The 23,671-nt window shown below is 33.2% G+C and overlaps 2 protein-coding genes across 7 annotated transcripts in view; both read right to left on the minus strand.

Moving 5' to 3' along the window:
* The window catches only part of LOC129788399 (voltage-dependent L-type calcium channel subunit beta-2), a 66,096-nt gene extending 42,545 nt beyond the window's left edge, over positions 1 to 23,551 (minus strand). For all 6 annotated transcript variants that reach the window (XR_008750361.1, XM_055824434.1, XM_055824433.1 and 3 more), the window contains exons 1-3: positions 23,295 to 23,551; positions 22,480 to 22,697; positions 9,312 to 9,347 (exon numbers count right to left, since the gene is read on the minus strand). Coding sequence is in view for 5 of the 6 variants with exons in the window: in XM_055824434.1 (XP_055680409.1) it covers positions 9,312 to 9,347; positions 22,480 to 22,575 (132 nt within the window). In the remaining variant the exon portion in view is untranslated. The remainder of the gene's footprint in view (positions 1 to 9,311; positions 9,348 to 22,479; positions 22,698 to 23,294) is intronic.
* LOC129788401 (N-acetylgalactosaminyltransferase 7) overlaps positions 1 to 23,671 on the minus strand; it is a 783,634-nt gene that overhangs the window by 692,561 nt on the left and 67,402 nt on the right. The window lies entirely within an intron of this gene.

Here is a 23,671-nt window from a genome sequence, read left to right on the forward strand (position 1 = left end):
AGGTTAACGAAGGCAAAAAAAAAATGAAAGAAGGAAAAAAAAAGAGTCAACTCTTCTCTAATTCTAAAAGTGGAGGTATATGATAATAAAAATGGTGAGGAGGAGAAAAAAACTACAAACTATCAGATTGGTGGGTTTGTATTCATAAAACTGGTAATATAAATTACCAATTTCAAGATTGTTGGAATTTTCGATTTATGTATTTTCATGGATACACTCGCTTTTTTTTCCAACCCAACTATTACCGTGGCATCTTTTACCTGAATGCGAGAGAATATTTATTGTGTTTAATAACTTTTATGAAGGTGCCCCATTGGATGGGGGATTTTATTGTATTGAAAGATTATTTCTTTTTTTTTCTTTCGGTAATTTCTATGAGTTACATTTAATTTCGATAGACATAAAATGATCATATTTTCCTTAGCTCTGGTGGAATTTTTTCACGGGGAGGCGACCCAAAAGTAATCTGGTTTTGGACTGATTTTAATTTGAAATTTTTATTTAAAATTAAACCTGTTTTCTAATGCACTAAAATTTGCAAATTCGAAAAGAAAAGCTCACAAAGGAAAAATTCTTTAAAAGATTTTCTTTAAATCTATTTCCAAAGGTCATGAAGAATGTCTTCTAAAGAACATTGGCGGGAAATTAATTCACAGGCAAAGGAGGAAGTCAAAGGCTGAATTTTTACTTCTTCGTTAATAATGGGATATTTGGAAGACTAAAAAGGATACCTATGTACCTACTGAAAATTGGAACACTATAAAAATGTTAAAGTTTACTTTACAGGTAAGTACAATTTTTTTTCTTTAACCAATGTTGAAAAAAATTAAATTAATTTAAGGAAACTCTGACATTGAATGAATCTAACAGAGATTTCCTTTTTCTTAAACACTCAAATGGCCTTACAAAAATTTAATGAATAATTCCTATAACTTTTGGGTTTGTTTAAGGCAAGGCATGCACATAGCCAAAATATGAGAGAAAAAGAAACTCAAGGGGTTAATTAAAGTAAAACTCGACAATAAATTAATTCTTTTCTAATACCATCAATTTGAAAATCCAACGTATATAGCGTGTGAGGAGCTAAAAGCGCGCGGTGTTTGCGAGAGAAATCTCAGCAAATTGCCACAGGATTTTTATGTGTCCGTACGATTATTCTTAAATTTCATGGTAAGAATTTCACTTCAATATATTTTATAGCATTCAGTGTGCTCGTTTTTTTTACTTCTTACTTCTTACTTCTCCGTGACGCGAGATTATAACAAGTTATCGTGTCTCTCAACATTATATTTTTGTGGAGAAGGAGGGTTTGGTGGGTAACCCGAAAAATCTGCCAGCTTTGGTAAATGATGCAAGATTGCGGCGAGACAGAACAAATAAACTAATTGAAGGCACCACACAAGTTAAAATAATATAAATTGCATCGCCAGCATGATACATCAATTGAAAGTGTGTGCGCGCCCCGAGAAATATTCACAATATATAATGGCACTAAAAGAACATCTCTTGCCTGGGTATGTGCATGTGGTGGCGAGGAGTTAACCTTGACTTTGAGAATTCTTCTGCAATGGGGCAAAAATTAAAAGGAAAAAAAAATAATAAAACATCAACACCGTTCACAAAACCAAAATGCAACGGAGGCCGCGCGCTGAATTGACGCGCTCTGTGGTGAGGGGGGTGTTCGCGTTGTAAGAAGAAGAAAAAAAGAAAGAAAGAACCCGGCGAATCGCTCAGCAGACCATATAGGAATCACAATTACATACTTTCTTGCTTATTAATCTCTTTCTCTCCCCCCTTTTTCGTGCTGAAAGGAAGAGTTGAGAGATGCATACTAACATTATATATGTTTGTTCAATGCTGAAGAAGTTCTTTGATTGAAACTTTCAAGATTGGACAGACACAGTCTCTCCGTCATGTAATAAGCTTCTTTTGAGTTTTGCAACCTTAAGAGGAGGGAACTTTTCCACTACAAAGAATGGAAAATCCCTCTTTAGAAAGAAGCTTTAAGTAGTCTCTTTTTATATACATATATAGAATATGTATGTAGTTTCTAGGAAAAGTCCTTTTGCATAATCAAGAGAAAATCATGAAGAATGCCGACTTAAATGTGCTTCGAATCAACACAATGGGATCACACATTTATAGAGAGAACACCAGAGTTAATCTGAAATCTAGAATATTATTATTTATGATAAAATAGTCAGTTTATTTTAGAGGGAGTTTTTCTTACGATTGACGTTTCTTTTTATTTAAAATTTAATTGTAAATTTGACATTTCTTATCTAACATTTGACATTTATTCAAATTTTTGACGTTTCTTTTATAACGTTTTACGTTTCATTTTTTAGGAAGTCGATAGAAGGTGTTTTAAAAGTTTGATTTTCTAACCTCGGTTCTAACCCTAATTCTAACTTTTAATATTTTCAATGTTTGATAAGCATTAACTAACTTTTAACCTTTCTAACGTTTGACGTTTTTTTTTGTGACAACTTTTCTAAATTTATTCTTCACCGAAAAACTGTTTTGAAAATTGTCTCATCATTTTATTCTGAATCCTTTTTCTCGATCGCAACTCTGATGCGGTATATAACAAACAGTTGCACATACATATATGTGCGTTATATATGTGCGAATATATGTGGAACAAGAGGAAAGGGAGATGATCATAATATTCAATACGGACAACTTTTAGCCAAGGTCAAGGGTAGAAGAATGTCTACCAGAATTATTTTGCACTGCCTCCAGATAATTTAGACGCGCGTATATAGTGCCTGTGTGCAGAAATTTTTCCACTGAACGTCGTGTGTTAGCCTTTCGCGACACTTTTCGGTTGTTCTGCCCCGGCCTGACCCAATTGTGATGGGACGTACATACATATATAAATTTTATTATTCAATATTTTAATAATAGGCATTTGAATAGGTAATTAACAAGTAAACAGGTGTGTCATGAATGTATCATTTAATGTGGGGTGAAAAGCATGAACTGCGAGCGCTGTGAAAGAACGGGAAACGGAAGTTGAGGAAAAAATACTTATATAAGAATTTTTCAATATTAGAATATTTATTGGATGACCAAAGTTTTTTTTTTGTTCTATCTTTATTATTGCGGAGCACATCAATACATTCATATATAGGCACATAGTGTACATAGATATATAATTCCCATTAAGCGCGGAATGTACTGAATTTTTGTCTATATACGTGCCTTCAATGGTCGTTCTTTTTATTATTATTATTCCGCCACACTGGGAAGACAGACAGACAATTTTCAATGTACCCACCACCCCTCTGTGTGCCGACAGCGGAATATTCGATTTACAATTTTGGCAATTTGCATTCATCCATTCAAGCTATGGTTTGGTCTGTATATTTTGCGTTGAAATTATCGAACAAACATTTTTTTTGTTTTGTATGTGGCGGTACGATGTCTCTTTTCGTTAAATTCATGTCTTGTCTGCAACTAAACTGCGGGAATAAAATATCGAGACGCGGCGTAGATGCATTAAATTAATTATTTCACCTCACAGCATTGTACAACAAACCCCGCGCGCACAAATAATCCACCCACACGTTCAATTTTTTTTTATCATGCTCAGACAATCATTTCTCAGCGCATCGAAAGTTTATATATACCTACCTACATACATACATAATTTGATTTTTTTTTGGAGAATGAGACCCTCAATGAAAATTCACTTTCATTGATGTACACAGTCGTTCCTTTTGCAAAAAAAAGAGCTTGACTCATTCGCCCCAGCACTGAGAGAGACAGAGGAAACTACTAATTACCATCCTATATAATGTAGTATATTGCCTAATGTGTCTAGAACATCTTGCGCGATATAATTCTTGTGCAAAATGCGCATCTTGAGGCACATATTCGCCATTGTCTGGGCCCCGCGATTCTACCCCTCGAGCAAATGTGTGTGTGATACATTCGAGTGAATTTCAAATTCGCGACCGCAATTCTTGGAAATGCCACACACTCCTTGCTTTTTTGCCTCTCCACCTCATACTGCAAAAATCATTATTTTATTGGGTTCTCCTTCTTATTAATGTGGCTCTCTAACATTTTTAGATTCAACGAATTTTGGCAATTTTCGATAGTTTTTTGTAGTTCTTTGAGCATTTTTTTTTCTTCAAAGAGTTTTTCTTCCTAGGAATTAAGTTCTGTTTTTTTTGTTAAGGATTTATAGCTGCAAATGCAGCCCGAATTAGTTTGATGATTAAATCTGACTTACAATTAAACTTTTAAAGTAATCTTTAATTTTTTTTAATGCTGGAATTAAGTTTTTTAATGTTAGACTTAAAAGTTTTAAAGTTAATACAGGATACAACATAACACCTTGCCATTTATCCCTACGTGGAGGGGTTGGTACTCCTTGTAAAATATCTCCGGGACCTACGAAAATTTTTGATGGTTTTTTCTGAGTTTCAATCCTTGAAAATGATCAAAAATGCATTTGGTCGTTTTTACAAATCGTAATGGTTGAAAATCATTCAAAGATACATTTTGGCACATATTTAGTCTAAGCCTTGAAACCTCTTAAGCCTAACATTCAGACTTGTCTAGAAAACTTCAGGCTAATTAAAAAAAATTGATGTTTAGTTTTCAAAACTGAGGCCAAGCTCATAAAAATTTAGGTGGGTCTTAAAAAAGAACTGAGACCTACCTTAAAAAAACTGGAGCCTAGCTTAAAAAACTAAAGTTTACCTTTAAAAAGAAATTAAGGTCAAGAAAAAAAACTCAATCTCAGCCTACAAACTTAAATCTTTCTTATAAATCTGATTCCTATTATGGAAAACTTAAGTCTGCTTAAAATACAGAGACCTAGCTTAAAGAATTCAGGGCTAGATTTTAAATCTGAGACTTAGCTTGAAAACGTACATATGCATAAAAAGAAATTGTGGCTTAGCATTGAAAAGTTAGGTCTGCCTTGAAAAATTGAGACTTAGAACTTTTATTAGATTATATTTTATTCCGCTAAAATTTTATTTAAAAACGATCTTAAAGAATTCTTAAGATTTCTATAAATCTAAGAAAGTTTCCAAAGGTACATACATGTACATGTAAATTAAAGATTCTACTTTTATGCTTTTTGGCATAACTTGTTTACTGACGTCTTATTTTTAACTTCAAAGTAAATAAACCAGAAATTAACCAGAATGTTAAAGTTAATAAAAAATTAAAAGAAATAACTTTATCAAAGAACTAATCTTGCAATGGAAAGAGTAAGAAATGCGCTACTTTTGTAAATTCCAGCGATGTTGCGGTAAAATTTCCATAACAAAAATCCACAAATATTGCCATAGTCATTGTTAATTGCTTGATAAGCACAAATAAGACGGTGTTGATCCAACAAACTCCCTGAATTTTCTCTGTCAAGACAACATGTATAGTCTTTGTTGTTTGAACGCGCCGTGTTTACGTACTAATTGGTGTAAATAGAGCTGCCCATCATCTTGAGCTTTCATCTCCCGGCGCAAAATGACCATTGAGACGTTTCAGCGCGACTTTACAACATATTACTCATAAAGCACGAATATGGCAAAGTTGTGTGGTGAATAAGACAGAAAAAAATCATCTCTCTGTGTTCTCAATATAATGTGTGGAAAAGATTAGTTATTGGAAGACATTCTTCATAATTACCTGTGAGGAGATGAGAAGAAGATGATGAAAAAAAATCAGAGGAATATATCAAGGTAACGAATCAAAAAGTCGTATAGATTTTTTTTCTGAAGCTTTTTTCTCTTAACACTGAATACAAAACTATAAGCAATAATATTCATATTATACATCTGCCCCGGTAAATTTTAATTTATAGCACGAGTAGTATGGTCAAATGTCTTGAATATTTAATAGTTATTTTTTTTCTCTAATAAACCATTTATATATAAGAGAGATTCTCCGCGCGACCAATCAATACGCCCCGTGATTTTACCTCCAATCGCGTAAATAGAGTTTTTAGGAAGAATTTTGGCGCACAAAAGATGTTGCTTTTTCGAGTTTTGCACCAATAAGATATTCACTTCACGTTCTCACCCAGCATTAACTTATTAATGTGATGTAATTTTTGATAAAAAGACTTTTACATTTTATATGTAGGTATACAAAAGCATTGGCGAATGATTTTTTTTTATTCAATAAAGCACAACCGAATTGACATTTAAAATATAAAAATTTTTATTTTTCCATACAAAAATTTCCAGTTAGCCAATGAATAATCATAGTGATTGTGGATTTTAAAGCCATTAATTTGTATATAATCATAATTTAATAATTTATGTGACGAAACTAACCAACCGCGGCTTTTTTTTTTGGTATTTACCGCGTGCGAGAATGGCTTGTGCGCGTAGTGAATATAGCAATTTTCCGTGCGCACGATGTCACCGTGCTTAATGGTTTTTACGGAACGAGAGAGAGAGGGAGAAAGAGATGATGGAAATGGGAAAAAATGTAACTTGTCGAGCAGCAGTGAATTTTCTTCAATTTTAAATACATCCCACCCACACAATAAGATTTTCCCGCCGAAGTAAAATTAGATTAATCGCTATGCGTTGCCTCACTTAGAACACTTCTCTCATATTTTTTTTCTTTACATGTTGCCTCCGTAACTTTGTAAATGGAAACGATGTTTGTTGCTTCGCAGTAAATTACACAACACAAATATCATGAGATATACGTTTGAAGGGGAGGAGGGGGGTTTGAAAGTTTTCGGTTCAATCACATCTTGATTGAAAAAGTACATGAGTAATTTTATTTTTGAGAACTCACAACTGTTGCAAGAACAAATACCTACAAGTTTTTATTCTATAAGAATTTATTCTAAGAACAAAAATTATTCATAGCGTTGCTGTTGTGTTGAAAGGTACAATGATTTTTAAATTATAATTTTTGTTTTGTTAAAAGAATCAGTTCTTTGAAAAAGTAAATTATATTTGATGTTTAATAGAAGAGAAAAAAAATCTGACAAAGCTGTGTATTGAACCAGGGACAGTAAGCTTCATAAATCTACTCACTTCTGATTAAGCTAAAAAAATATTCTGAAAAGAATTTATATTTTTGAGCTTTAAGCACCCAATAGAATATTTTGGCTATCTTCTCCTTATATAGGCCATAAACTTTTGAACCGCCTCTCTAGAACTTTTTTTTTAGAATTTTTCTCATGAAGTTGCAACCGAAAAGTGCATCATCGGATGGGCATCTGACTGAGAGTACAAAAAGGCCCTTCTACACAATTCCCATCAATTTTTTTTTTAAATTGCAATTATATAGAGGCACAAGAGAATGCAGACAAACCACCGGAAATACTTGTGTGGAATATTTGAAGGATTAATCAGAATTTGTATGTATATAGTGACGAATTTCGGTGGGAAATAATCGCAATAAGATCTCGCACTTATTCGCCACCCCGCAAAATGATACAAAAAAAAAACGTGAGACGAGGCAATGAGTGAGGAATTTGTGTTGTATGAGGGGGTTATAAGAAGCTGCGTGGTGTGTGAGAAAGATCCTCTCATTGCGGCTTTATTACACGGGAGTTTTTGGGTGTAAAGAAGGTATGGGTATGGATTTGATTGGAATTTCAACTGCCACAATAAATCTCAAGGTAACGAGTAGAATAATTTTGGTTGGTTGAATGAGGATTTTTGTCGCGTCTTTAACGAAAAATTTTGTCGTACATTTTGAAACCTGTTTTGCTTAATTTTACCTCCTTAAACCGAATATCCAATGAACATCTTTTTGGTGCGCGAAGAGAATAAACCTCATCAACACAATCTATCTAAACAATGATCGTAAAAAATACTATTTCTTCATACAATTTATGGGACATCTTATTGATTATTTTCTCGCTCTCTCTCACTCCACGCTGTCCAAAAAACCAAAAATTTACAATCACCATACTTGTTGGATTACTTCTTCGTTTAAATATTCCTTCGTCTTTTTGTATTAATTCTCCCAAAAAAAAATAAATGTTGAAATCACACAAAATTTTACCTAAATGGTAATACTTTGAGGCTCTTTAGTTTCTCCGTGTATGCTCCTTTGGAGAATTTTCTATTAAACATTATAAAGCAAAAGAGAGAATATCTTCCAATTAATAGCAACGTATTTAATGTGTTTTTTTTTCTTTTCTTTTCTTCATCTACTTAATTACCATTCTCGCGTATATCAGTGATGGTGGCTTAATGAAATCCGATACATTTGCTATCGAAAATTTATTTGCACTTGATTCATTTAATTGCCATCACGACAAAGAGACAATTTTGTTACCACGGAAAAAATTAAATATTCAGCATTTCGTTATTTTTCTCATACTGTGCGTGATTCAAAAAAAATATCAAAAAGTCTATAATGGTGGTGGGTCAATTTTTACATTTTCCGCTTCATTACGCACTTTTATGGGTCATCAAATGCGTAAACTATTAAAGATATCAATTTTCTTTAGCAGAAATTGCACATAAAAAAACCAATATCGCGCTTTGAGTTTATTTTTATTTATTTATCTTTGAGAAAGTTGCAAAAGGAAGTAAATAAAAAAAAGATTTCTAAATAAATCTTAGCGGTTCTTATGTGAAAGATATTTTCTTTTGAGAGTTCTTGTATCATTGAAAATTTTAAAAAATGTTCGGCGAAAATTGCAAAATTGCAAAAATTGCAAAAAACGTTCATAAAATCGCAAAATCGTGTAAATAAATCGCACATTGCTATCGAGATTAAAACTTTATTACGAATTTATCTTTAATACATATTAAAGATATTTATTGACAGAATATTAAGATTTTTTTTCTGTAAAGTTGTCGAAAATAGTGTCGACAAGGAAACGTGCGTGGTTCACCTCTTGTTGTTGATAAATTTTGTCCACAACTGTGTATCAGTTCGAATACAAACATAGAGCATTTCAACAAAAATCCCAACTACTGCTTTTTGGTCCAATTAAATGCGAGAAAAAGGCGGCAGAGAGCTTATATGTATCTATATATAATATAGTAAAATAAATAACGAAATTTCTCTATCGATGTATTTGTGCATATTTAGTTGAAAAACTTGTTGGGTAAAAAGGAGAAACAAGTGTAAAAAAAAATATGTCTCTTCTTCAGCGTCCTCCAAACGAAAAAATTTATATGTAAAGATTTTATAAAAAGATACATGCGCACACAGTATTTTATGTAAAATATTTCCCCAAAAATAATTAATATTGATGTTTATACATCTACTCGTAAAATAGCTATTTTTACTATTTTTTCAAATGTCTTTTGCTATATGGTGTCTTTTTTTGAGAAAGGGTGGGGAGACATTATACTTACTTTTGATGAGATTAACGTGAGAGTCGGTGAAGATTCCTGAAAAGACATAAGAGAGAAATTTCACCATTAAACCAAATGCGATTATATGACCAATTCGCCGTTTTATATGATATTTATTTCTTCTTTTTCATCATTTTTTTTATTTCAAATACGATGAGAAATGGAAGAAATCAGTGATGAGGAATCGATCAATTGATCTTCCTGTGCAAAATTAGTCATCTTCGTCTTATCATTGGCAAAGAAAAAGGTACTCAAAGCGAGCAATTGAATTCCCCACAGCCTGTGAATCATGCACACAAGATGATTCTTCCAGAGTGATGTCTTCAAGTGATCGTTTTATGCTTCATCTCACTGAGAGACAGGTATTTATTGAAGGTGTTTCTTTTTCACCCCACCGAAAGACTTGCGACGCCTTCAATGGCTCTACCCTTAAAGCTATATTGTACAGAAAAGTAATATTTTTTTGTGTGTGCTGCAATCTTCATCGTAAAATGCGATTTTCGGATAAATATCTCTCACAGAGAGGTACCCCGAAACACAAAGGACCCAAAGAATGGGCCACATGTTAGAAGAGCAGGATGGTGGGCACATACATACACACAAATGTTATTTCAAGATTTTTTCTTCCTCCTCGCATTGGGTTGAAGGATGAATTTGAAAGTGAAATTGACGAATATTTTTTTCAAAATGATTTCTTCATGCTTCACATACTTAAATGCGATTTTGGAGTTTTATGGAAAATTAAGGGCTCCGCTCTAACCGAAATCATTGTGCAAATGACCAGAAAAATTGCTCACATCTTGTAGAGGGATGCTGTTAGTGAGGATATTCTTGTAATGATCACACATACATACAAGAGAGTATACAGATGTGTGCTGAAAATAATATCTCTATGGTCACGTTCTTAGAACATAAATGTTTTAGCTTAAAATATATTGATAATACATTTTCTTAATCTTTCGTTTATTAAAGACAGAACTACAAAGTAGATTAAGATTCTTTTGGTGCAATTCTAACATTTGACATTTAATCTCTAACGCTTTTTCTTGAAAAAGAATATTAAAAAAACGATAAGAAGGAAATATTTGTGGAAAAAACATTTTTAAAAAAAAATCTAAAGAACTTTTTTTTGTTTACTAACAAAATGATAAACAGTGTTCTATTATTTCTCCTACCTCTGTATATATAATTTAGTATGTATTTCGTATATATAGCAATTTAATTAAAAGATCTAATCTTTAGCAGAGTGTTGCTTTCAAAATTATCCCACTAATTAAATTAATCAAGCTCATTTTAGCTAGCAGTCGCGGAATTGCTGCTCCAAAATGCAAAATAGATAAATCTTTTTTTGTGGCATTAAGCAAATTTTGCAATTGAGAGAATTTCGTTGCAGTATGCAAATGCAATTTACATTTAATTCTATTGAATTTAATATAATTTTTAATGAACTTTGGTTACATCGTGGAGGTTATGGAGGCAGAAAAACGACGAATGGCGTAATATTTTTATATTTATTTTATGCGTATTTGAGACGGTAGTTTAATTTCTAATTTTGGCAATTAGTAATTATAATGGGTGATCTTGGTGGGTATATATAAATTGCGGGGACATTGAAGGGAAAAAAAGAGACTCACATTTCGACAATCACCCACTCCTTCAACAACAGTTGAGTTAAAAAAAAATATGAGAACGCGCGACAGTAGATGGAAAATGAAAGAAATCCCAAATGGTGGGTCACTCACAGAAAGATGTGTGTGGGTTTTTATTGCAGCATTATTTTTTTTTTTTTGGAGAATTGTTGAATTATTATCATACAAACATGATTATTTTTGGCTCTCTTTGTTAAATATACGTACTAACAATCGCACATAATTCATTTGCTTTCGGGTGTACATGGGCATTTAATGCTATAGCCTCTTTTTTTCAGTTAATTAAAAGAGTCTGTACTGAAATGAATATTTCAAACCTTGGAATTCCGCGTACCACACTTTTCCGGGAAGGTGTACGGAAAACAATGAAGAGAGTTGGTAAATTGTTCATGGTGAAAAAATTACCTAGGCGAAAGGCGTGGCGCGGGGGGAGCATCAAAAAATCTTTACGACTTTTTCTAGTTTTTGTGTTAGACAATGCGATGACTACAATTAGTGTATTTTATGCCTTTTTAAATCATATTTTGGAAACAAGTGGGGCTCAATTACAAATCTCACCGCACAATGCAGCAATATCTGTGAAATGTTTTAATGATTCCATCCTCCAGGTATGTTTCATGGACTAGATTTTTTTCTTTTTTTTGGATAGTACATCGTCTTCAAGAAACAAGACATTGGTGAGGGTAGGAAGGGGAGAAAAAAAGATACTCCCATAAAATAATAAATCGGTGGTTGAAAAAAAAAATATATGAAATAACGATGGAATTCTAAGAGGTATATGTGAAGACACTATTGCAGAGGGACTTGCTGGTACGGTGGAAAAAAAAAAATTTTATAAGTTATTCGGATATGGAGTTATTTTCTTAGTAAAATAAATACACATTGGTCGAAATTATATTTATTGATGCTATCCAGGAGGTAGTGAGGGAGAAAAATACATAATCTCGATGCGGCAAAAATGAGCAAATGACTTTCAGGTAGAAAAATCATTCAAAAATAAATGCGTTGAGAATACACAACTGAGAAATTTTTGCTATAAAAAAATCCCACATCATTTTGTAGCCACCACAGGTATATATATAGAATAGGATGTAGTATACCTATATAGGGGAGGTGTACGTGAGGATAACTTCAATCCACGATTGCACTGTTGACGATGAAAAGAGGATGTTTGAACAATCTGTGAGAAATCACTTTTTCCCCCCTTTGTCCATTAATGTGGCATTTTATGTTGTTCTCTGCAAATCCTTGCAGGAGACAAAGCCTTAACTTCTTCATGAGCTTTGATTAATTTTGTGAAGTCACCTTTCGGTTACAATTGATTTTTTTTTACTTTCAAATAAAAGAAAAAATAATTAATCCTTATGCCATCCGGTATGGATCATAATTTTAATGGTTCCTCTAATATATATATTTTTATGAACACATGTTGCTCATTTGGGAGTAAAAATATGCTTGCTTGTATCTCTTTCTGGAGAAGCAAGTACCGAGAGCACTCAAGTTGTTGGTGTGTAGTTAAAATACCGAAGATATCGAATATCACAAGAAGTTATGTTATAAAATCTGTATAGACGAAAGCACCGAAGATGAGAAAAATGTGTCACTTATTGAGACGTTCTTTTTTGGGTGCAAATGAGCTGCGTGTATGCTCAAAAATACACCACCATTCTTGGAGCAATTTATAGAGGAAGAGAGAAAATCTCATTGGAAATCTATAATAGAAGATTGAGGGCATTTTTTGTTTGAGTTCTCACTAAAATTCTGCACTTTTGAAGCACCTTTTTTCAATAAAAATTCAGTACCTCGTGCTCTACATGGCTGCATGTACAAGGATTTATTGTCCTTCCCACCCTCTATTCGTCTCTGTATAAAGCATTATATGTAATTTCAATGCATTGCAACTTAATGGGCGATACAGTGAACAAACTTAAGTAGGTTATTTGCTAGAATATCACGTTTGGTGTTTTATGTTTAGGAACACATCCATTGTGGGCTCTACGAAAGATAAAATGTTCATTTAAACATGAAGAAAAATCATGACTTTTTGTCCATCCACCACCACGGTTTGCCTCCCTCACATTGACTCGCATATGTATGTGGGACGATAAATTGAGGAGGAGAAGAAGAAAAGGACGATGCAGCAATTCAGGTAAAAACATCTAATGGAATTTCATGTTCATCTCAAAAAATCACTGAGAGGGAGAAAAATATTTTGTACACTCTGCATGTACCTGTCTTATCGAAAAAGCACTCTCGTATGTGTCTTAAGAAGTAGAATTTTTTTCTTGTTGTGTTTTTGGGCATGAAGAAAAAAGGAGAAGTAGAAGAAAAATAAATTATACGGGAATAGCGCGATGAAAAGGGCGAAGATGCACAAGGATCCCTTCACGGAACATTTTATACCTGTTGGACCAAACCACATGAGAAAAAAAAAATCTCACAGTGTATTGAATACAAGAAATTTCAAGGAGATGAAGAAGAAAGTCAACTTTTTTTTGTTGTTGTTGAAATGATCTTGACCAATACCCAGCAATTTCGATAAGACTTATAATGTCCATTAAGGTATTAGGGTGTATACGCAGACAATTTTTCTCCATCAGCCATCTCTCGTTTTTTTTCTTTCTTTTTCTTTTTGGAGAAATGCGAGAAAGAAATAGCCAAGTGTTTGACTATACGCGGCTTTATGGAAATCTCAATTTTTATATCGAATTTATAGGAATAAAATGTAAATTATACTTTACCCGCGCATCGGGTTTATTGAACCATCAGAAAAGAGAAAAAAAATCTTCAATTTGACAAGAAGGAGGAATCTTGTTTTGGAGAAATACACCATAAATGACCCCCTTTTGTTTGGCTTAAGAATCCAAAAAAGCCAGAATTTTTTTTTATTGATGTGAATATGAACATTTGATAGGGGAGAGTGGGGCTCCCTCAGTGGCGTAGACCAAGGATAAACTTTCGGTTTTATTTAACACTTGGAGGACTTTACTGGTAATCACTGCCAATTCGACTTTTTTAAACCGCCATAGATTAAAATCTATCCACCTTATCTTGATAATTTTTACATCTATGTGTAGGCGGATTCAAATACAACAAGTTCGTCAAAAGAAAATCCGGAAAAACGTTTTCTTTATAATAGAAAATTAAGCTCAAAGTTTGAGGTTAGAAATTCGAGTCCTCCAAGTGTTAAAGACTTCTAATGAACTTTCTAAATCAATCTAAATAAATTTTTCTTTAGAGATCAAAAACAAATAATTTCAGCAGACAGAGAAATGTAAAACGTTGAAGTTAAATTCAAATATTAGAATTGGAATGTCAAACGTTAGACGTTATAAAAGTCAAACATTTGGGAGAAATAACAATTTTCAGTGAGGGAACGTCAAAAAAATTTAGAAATTAAATGTCAAACGTTTGGAAAAACTCGTTAAACATTTGAAAATAAACGTCAGATAAACTTCAATTAAATCTAAAAGTAATCAATGAATCCAGCGACGTTTCCCTTTATTTTTTTAATAGCCAAACAATGGATCTAAAGATTCTAAAGCTTCTTAAATTCCTCTTCTAATTCGCTGTAAACTATTAAATCATATCGAGAGGCATATAGAGATGATAAATCGGCAGGGATTTCCTGCATACCGCGGTGTAAAAATTAAATTTAAAAAAAACCGTATGAACATTGCCGGGAAATTATTAATTGAAAAGTGGCAAATTATTTAGCGAATGATTTATCGATGTGATAATTTAATTGAGCAATTTCTCGCGTTGACCCCAAACAGCTTCTGCTTCACACAAATCGCCAGGTTAAAAGTGCATGAGATGTTTCTATACAATGTTGGCTTTTTTTTTATTATTCGAGCATTGAAGGCATTTTATGTATAAAGAAATTTTAGTGAGACGAAGATGTGTGTGCGCCTCTTGTGCTCCTCACAATTCCATTAATTCATTCTATTCATGTAATATAACCAAATTTATTATATTACCCAATCAATAAGACCACCAATTGATTGCGAGGCTCATACGGAAGTACCGTAATGTTTTATTGCTCGATCGAAACACTAATTTGTGGCCGTTGCGGTCCATCTTATGTGTGTTGTCTTTCACGAGAAAGGAAAATGTATATATATGGCAAAAGTAAGAATAAAGATACTCTTATAAATAATATTAGGTTTATTTTAGATGCCTCCATACACATAATTCTCGCACTCAAACCCTCAGATAGATAGAGAGAGAGGCAGAGAGAGCACCTAAACCCATGCAAAGTGTATAGAATTTTGCAGAGATGCGAGAAGAAAGAGCAATGTGCTTTTTTCACCGCCAATAAAATGTTTCGAAGATTATATAGTCAGACGCACCATCTCAAAATCGAACATTGTATGATTCCCATTCCTAATGTACATTTCGTATGAGAAATAGCTTTACGTATGTAATTAAAGTTAAAGCATTTTTTTTCTCTTCATCACTAAACTCCATTCCAAACTCTCTCGAGAGATATTCCACATTTAATTGATTTTATCTGCAAGTGTTGCCTTTTTTACCAATTCAAACATCAAAGTACTTGGGCATCATCGTGAAGAGAAGGAGAAACAAAACGACAAATATACATTAAATTCAATTACACTCGAGAATAGTTTGCTATAGAGCACTCCTCTAATTCCGTAGAGAGGAATGAGAAGAGAACATCAATTAAGGGGTGTAAAACCTGGCCTAAATGCTCCTGCAATTGAACAATATATTCAGGAGTTTATTTTTAATGCTTAATCAATTAGCACTGAGAAGAAATTGATAGAATTTTCGCATTCTAACAAGAATTTAATAAAAAAAGGGAAATATTGTGCTCCTTTTCATTTTCCTTTAAATTCTTATCCTTCAACTGTTCTTGAGTCTTCTTTAATTTTTATCTTTTTTTTAGTAAACGAAATTAATATTTAAAATGACTTCCATGCAAAATCCTATTAGTATGAGCGAGAAATGATTTATCCAATTTGCTCAGTGCCGTGCTTTTTTCCACCATCTTCACCCGCAAAGTAGCAACCAAAAGCATCTAGCAAAGCAATTGAAGCTCGAAGAAGTCCATAAATATCTATCAACATATCACCTCAATTTGCGCACTTGGACATGGTTACAATATATAATATTAAGCTTATAGACAAAGAGTATTATGAATAATTTCATGTTTCGTGTGCCAGATATTTCAATATGAAATGTGATGGACATGACTTTTCGGCAATCTCTTGGATCTTGTTTTTTTTTATTTTTCTTCTTCGCTTCATCTCTTTTGGCTGGCTTCTAAAAATTAGTTTTTATTTCGAGAAAATCTCCCTGCAAACTTGCAGTGAGTACAAAAAAATTATAATTAAAGAATGTGTTATAAAAATAAGAGACGAATGATTTAGATTTGGTAATTCATCGAAATGTGAATTTATCCGTATATATGACAAGTAAATTGTTGTTATTCTGATACACGCGATTCCACATGGCAAGTTTGTCAGGTGTGGTGTGGGCAAAAAAAAGCACAAAAGCCCCCAGAGAGCGAGAAAAGGCGAGATGTAAATAATCAGCTTTTGTTGTTGGGTTGATAGGTCATGCAAGAAGTGTTTTTGTTTAGGTGGATCGCTATATTTAAATCAAACACATTCCAGGTAATAGGATATATAGCGAGGGTCAGTTATATGTTCTTTTTTCTAAATGTATTTTCTGTCTTTCAATTCAGGTGAAATGCACTTTGATAATATAGAGAAAAAAAAGTTCCGAAATGATGATTATCGCGTATGTTGAAGCAATGGTAATGTTGAATCATTGGACAAATGCGCTAAATAGTGGGATTATCAGCGGGTTAACAGTTAAATTGTGTGTAGGAAACAATCAATTATAGTCGTGATGTGTTCAGGTTTTTTTTCTCTGTGGGTACTTCCTAAGCCCCTCCTGGAGATTCTTGACCATCAATTCTCACACAAGAAATCAATCCATTTGACGTGCTTTGGCAGTGAAAGTATAATTCTTCTCTATGCCCCCAACACCTCCTTATATGTTGTGTTTATTCCATCAGATATGTTAACACATTTCATAAAATGTGTTGGGTGATTTTTTTTCTCTCTCTCGTATAATGTATCTCTCTTTGCAAAAATGCTAAAAGAAAACGGAAAATGTTTATTGCAAATGACAGCAAAATAGAGATGTACGGACACTGAGCGTCACCTGATCAAATTTCAAGAAAGACAAGCACCGACATCAGTTCAGATTATGTTGCCAAAATGCTCAATTTCACACAAGAAAAATAACTAAAAGGGATCACTCTGCCATGTTATATGTTGCCATGAACCGTAAAAATTGCAAAATGGAATGCAATTGAACGTACATACGATGAAATTGGAAATATATGTATGTAACGGCCATTACAGTGAGCTTTTCCATCGAAAGCTTTGCAATTTTTTTCCTCAAACTTTCTGCTGAATATTAATTTAAAAGAAAATAAATGAAGAAAAAAACAATTAAGAGCAATTCTCGCGCACTAAAAAATCATCATCGTCAATCAGATTTGGAAGAACTGTTAAATCTGATTAATTTATTCGTGCTCAGATGAATGAGATTTTTTTTTCATCTCACCTGTTAAAATCAACACAAATAAATTGCTCATTTGGAGACATGAGATACAAGATTGAATTTTTGGCGTATTGGTACAAAAAAAATCTACTTGTACAATTTTTTTCTTACATTCAAGTACCAAGAAAATATACATATAACGCAACAACTTTTCCATGGGACCGTTTCCAAAGTGAAGAGCTTACTGTCAATTAAACCATCTCGCGCGCCAACCAGTTTAGCATTTTTGTGTGTGCTCTCATTAAAAACAGTTCCTTTTTAATTCTCAAATAACATTTTAGCTGGTGATTTTTATGTTAATTCACATTCGTATTACATTTTAGATCAATTGAAATCCATTGCCGGGGGGGATTGTTTTTTCTCCAGCTTCGGTTTTAGATTATATGTATTTGCTTGACGATATGTGTGTTGCTGCGTGGAGATAAAATTGCAAGGCTGTTTTAGGAGGGAACTTATATAGCGCAGGAGGACACAATTACATATAACTTTTCTCTTTTGTGTTTATTTAGGATGATGGGCATACATTTTAGCCATGATTCTTCTATTTCTTCTCGCCTCTTCAATTTTGGATTTGTCATTTCGTTTTTTTTTTGTGGTGTGTGATGTTGCCTCCTAAACTAAAAGTCTTATATTTCACATTGGCAGTTTCCGGCAAAAATCACCCAAAAAGATGTAAATAAAATCTCATTTGTGCAGAATGTAAAGAAGAAGAAGAAGTAACTTTGGCACTGCATAACATTTTTTTTTCAAGCTCTCATGCCAAAAATTTTCAAAGAAAAAAATCCGACCTCGCACAGCTGATTGCACAGAGAAGACAATAAAGTAAAGAAAAAAAATGTAATGAAATTCCTTCTCGAAAAAAAAGCCCCACGTGAAGAAAAAAAAATGCCCTAAATGAAATTTTCAAGGTAAATTATGTATCATTAAATGTAGTTCAAGATATTAATAGTTGATTGCATTATATAAATTATCTGCTAATTAGATGGTTTTCTCTCTCCCCATGTAAAATTATTGTCATAATAAAATTAAAAATAATTGTGAGATTATCACACCACGCTCTGGCATTGTTTTCATTTGGGTTTCCTTCTCTTGGTTTATGCTTTGAAAAAAAAAGAATAATAATGTATCTCGTATTATTTTTAATGCTGCAGCGACCTTTTTTTTAGTTCACATTTCATAATGTGAACTTGGTGTCCGGGAATGGCCATAAGAATGTTTTTTTTTTCTTCACATCGGATATATCATTTTATTAAATCTCTACTAAAGCTCTTATTGAGAAAAAAATTCAATTGATGTCTAAATGAGTCATTTATTGTGTTTGAAGGTACTTAATGGGTTAATTTTAAATCCTTAGGGCACGAATAAGAAAATGTTTTTTTTTTTCAGATGGTTTGCACGTTTGAGAAGAAATTCTTCTTGTAAGAATAATTAGAAAATTTTTACACTATCTTTCAATCAAGCATGATAATTTCTACAATCTAAATTGTAATATTTAATTAACAATCCACGATGGGATCAGCAACTTTCCAACCATTTCTTTTTTTTTTTTGCATACGGAAGCACTAAGCATCTTCTACGGGCAGTATACAATGTTGTAACATTGTGTGTTAACATTCTTTTTTTTTTAATTTTATTTAAAATAAAATCTCGATGGTTTCGATGGCGAAGGCAAGGCCAAAAGATCTATGCACATTTGATATTCAAGAATAAATGTATGCGCGGCAAATTGAATTGCTTTTCACAGCACATTTTTCTGCCAATTTAACCAATTCCGTGGTCATCTATTGAAGTCAAGCTAATTAAAATAATATTCAGTGGTAACGGTATGATGACGAAAAGCGATGTATATTATATAGGTAGATATATGTATATTTTTAAAACTCTAAAAGTGACATCAAACACCAAAATGTGCAAAGAGCAACGCTAAGCGGCACAACGCGTACTTTTAATTCCAATATCTTTCAAATAATATATGCAAATGGATTTCTTTTTTGAGGTAAATTTTCATATAAGACTGTAGATGTGCTATATATGTGTATGTATGTAAGATTTCGAAAAGAAAAAAAATAAATAAATAGACACCATCATACAGCATCCAAATGAAAAGACATTCCTTAAGATCACGGCAACCCATAGACTTGCTAATCAATTCACTTTGTGTGGTATAGAGAGGAATTGATTACATATAGTTACTTTTATTGTATGTGAAATTTATGGAAAAATTCTCTCCTGTGCGTTTTAACCAAAAAAAAAGCTATAATCTCAATAAAAAATTGTCTATTTCGTATACTTATGTGTAAGATCCGAAAAACAAGAAATTACGAAAACGAGCCGCTCAAATGCACAGTTAGATATATAGGAATTGAAGACATCGCGCGATATACCTACCCGAAAAAATTTACATTTAAATTACATTTGGACACCTCAAAAAATAGAGTCTTACGTGGCCTTTTATATATTTTTCCGTGATATATGCGCGACAATTGGAAATTTTATTACTTTAATAAATCCTCTCAGCAATATTTTTTTTATTTACTCTTTACCTTGATTGCATTTTCCCGAACACTATGCCTTAAAGTATTTTTTTATTTTATTCTCATGCAACCAATTTGTTTTTTTTTAATTGTTTATTTTTCCCTTTTTTAGGGAAAAAAATTAACATTTCCATTTTGAGATTATTTAAGAGAAAAAAAAAAAGAATTTATTTGATCATTGCACAATGCACGCATCAAAAACATCTCTAAGTGATGGAGGAGAAAAAAATTCAATTTTGAAACTTTCACAAAAATATGTATATTGTGGCTTTTTACTCGTTATCTCCTCATGATATTTCCCCCGTGTATACATATTATTCAAAAAGCAGAATCTTGAGTCATTTGAATGAAAAAGACATTTAATTCTTCAATTTACATTTATAGTCACCCAATCTTTGAGAGAAACAAAAATTGTGTATGATTTTTCGACTTCAGGGCAATTTGCGTCGTAAATTAACGTCTTTGTCTATTTTTTTATGATTTTTTCTTGCCTAAAATGAAGGATTTAAAAATTGCCGAACATTTTGGCAAACACACTTGAGAAAATAGCAAAGGCCGTATTATGGATGATTCATTTTGTATATGAGACTATTCTCATGCTATATGTTGATCTAATATTATTTTTGGCGGGTAAAATTCAAATCTGACAGGTATTTTTATCAAATGTCAAATTTTGGATTTTCTGTCACACAATATTCAAATTCAAATTTATAACGACTTAACAGCAATTCCTTTTCAACAAAAAATCTTGCTCGAAATATTTCTCTGAGTGTAGATTTGTAATTAGGAAGTGAAGTGAAAATCAAATCTCATCAAATTCATTGCAAAATGGCGCACCGAATGGGTCTCTCTATACAGAAATATATAGAGTGAAATATATATATTAGCCTGTTGTACGTACATCAGAGAGTGAGAAAAAAGGGGGAGCATCAATCGATTAATTTTTGAACCACAAATTAATCTTGCGATTCTTCTGTGTGGACAAACACTTGAAGCGCATTTCAACTTACCCATTATCTCCTCGCATTCACTGTGAAAACATCAAATATTTTTCACCATAATAAATTGCTTCGGTAAACAATTGAATAGTTGTGTAGAAGCTCAAATTCAACCTCAGGCTCATTTGTCCACTTCATAAGTATTCTGTTACATTGCGCTTTGCTCAAAACTTCTCATAAAACATACAAAGATATGAACCCAACTGGCGGACTAATGGTAAATTTTTGCCTCACTCACTGCTCTTTTCCATTATGATTGGGTATCGTACCGACAAGTTGAATGAAATGAAATAAAAAAAAAGAATTGGTACTCTCTCAGATCTCGAGCCATCTTGCCATTGTCCATTGGAAGAGATGTTCGTTGAACAATAATGAATGGCCCATAGGATCATTGATATGGAAAAGACAGATCACACTTCAATTTTAATTATGATTTTTTTCTTCTCTGTTTTTTCTTTTTTTTCTCCTGAATCACCAATTTGACTTTTATCTAACAACATTTGGGATAAATTTGTGCTTTGAGAATAGACTAAAAAGTGCTTCTTTATACACGAAAAAAATTTCAATATGTGAGAACACACGATTGGGGGAAAAAGCTCAGGTATTGGTTTAAATGAAAATGGTCAAAATTAGAAACTGAAGAGTCACAAAAATCCGAGGTGAATGATATAGAAACAAACTCGATTGAGACTCTTGTCGGCTATAAATTTAATTGAATCCGGTTATTTAGTTTCTCAATAACACATAAGTAATAATTATACATCATTCACCAAAAAGCCAAGTATATATTCTCTTGTGTGTAGCTTTTGTGGTGCCATGCGAGTGAGAAGGGGACAAAAAAAGGTAAAAGAAATTTAATGAGAATCGAACATTTTATGGTAATAAGAAAAATAAATTTAAAATGCTTGCTGGAAGCGGGAATCACAATTTTTGTGTTCTGGGGCATTGTGTGTTCCTTCAGGTGTTCTGTCATTTATTCTAACATTTATTATTTTTCTTTTGAATAGTTTGGCATTTAATAAAACATTTGACGTCTATTTTCGGAGGTTAGACATTTATTTAAACATTCAACGTCCCTTTTCTAACGTTAGAAATTTCTTTTTAGTCTTTTGACGTTGTCCTAACGTTTGATGTTTCTTTTTTATGATCTCTAACTTCTCTTTTCAACATTTGATTTTCGAAACTTAATCTTTACAAAGCTTTTAATGCCCTAAAACTTTAACAAACGAACCACGAGAATTAAGAAAAAGCTTTTCAAGCTAATTAGCAATAGACACCTGAACCACAACACTCTGTGCTATGTTAAAATCCAGATATGGTGCTATTTGAATGAATTAGCCGCGAGAAGACCAAAAAATATTCATTTGGATAATACTGTGGCATTTACCTGAAGCTGTAGAGCCTCCTCGAAGCCGTTTGGGAAATCTTTACCGTTGCTGCCGTCCAATTGGGAGAGAGAAGTAGCCAATTGTCTCACATTCATCCCCCAGAAAGGGGTCAGCGACGATTCGCAAAATTTAACTTTCTTCGCTGTTTCTTCTTCCGCTTCTTTTTCTTCCTTTTTTAATTCTTTCACATTTGCAGGTATAGAGACGTCTTGAGGCCCTACATTGTATTCGCCAAAATGAAATTAAAAAAAAACTCGCGCGGGGTGTTGCTGTTAATAAAAATTAATGGACAGCAAGCTTTTAAGCTCTCTGGGCTTTTAAGTTAAAAATTCTGTATGCAAATGATGGTGGTGCGAAGTGAATTACACAGTATAAGTCCTGGGAGAATTTTCAAATGGGGTGTGTCATTTTCCCCGGACCTCTCCTATACACCTACCCCTCCCACACACCCACCCCCCGCATTTGGTGCTACACCCATCGGCGATAATAATGCAGAGTGCACGGTGTTAATTAATTTGTGCTTTAATAGATTGCAAATGACTGCAATATTAGTTTGTGGAATGGGAAGAAGAAGAAAAAAAAGTAAATTCAATTAGGGGAAAATTCTTGGAAATTTTCTTATGGAAAGTGATGCAGATACTATGCGGGATTTTTTTGTTGTTAACATAAATACAGAGAGTTTTCCAGGGGTGGATAGGACCTATGTGTCGGGTGCAGTCTTGCTGTATGGATTATGTAATGCAATAAATGGGATAAATTAACAGTGTAGGGCAGTCTCAAGACGCTCTCCTAAAACACTTCACCGCACACTCACACTTCACAGATAGGTCGGGACCCCCTGACCCGATTTACAGTTGACTTTTCACACGATTCACCCCACAATGGTGCCACGAAGCATCTCCGGGTCCCCCAAAAAAAAGGTGCACCCCCTCGGCAACGTTAAGCTCGCGATCAGGTGGAAAAGGAGCACAGAATATTGCAATCAACGCGCTCGATGCGGCGGCAATTAGGTTTTCGGCCCAACTGTAGCACTGATAAGTCTATCGACACCGCGAAAAAGCTCCACTTGGGTGTCCAGACGTCCCCAATATTGTGTTGGAGCACATGCGGTGAAACATTACAGTGGGAATTTGTCGCGGCTGCGCCTTTCGCATCCCCAATCGATCCGATATATTATATCGCCACATGACA

The sequence above is a fragment of the Lutzomyia longipalpis genome, chromosome 2 (assembly GCF_024334085.1).
Source record: "Lutzomyia longipalpis isolate SR_M1_2022 chromosome 2, ASM2433408v1".
Classification (NCBI taxonomy): domain Eukaryota; kingdom Metazoa; phylum Arthropoda; class Insecta; order Diptera; family Psychodidae; genus Lutzomyia; species Lutzomyia longipalpis.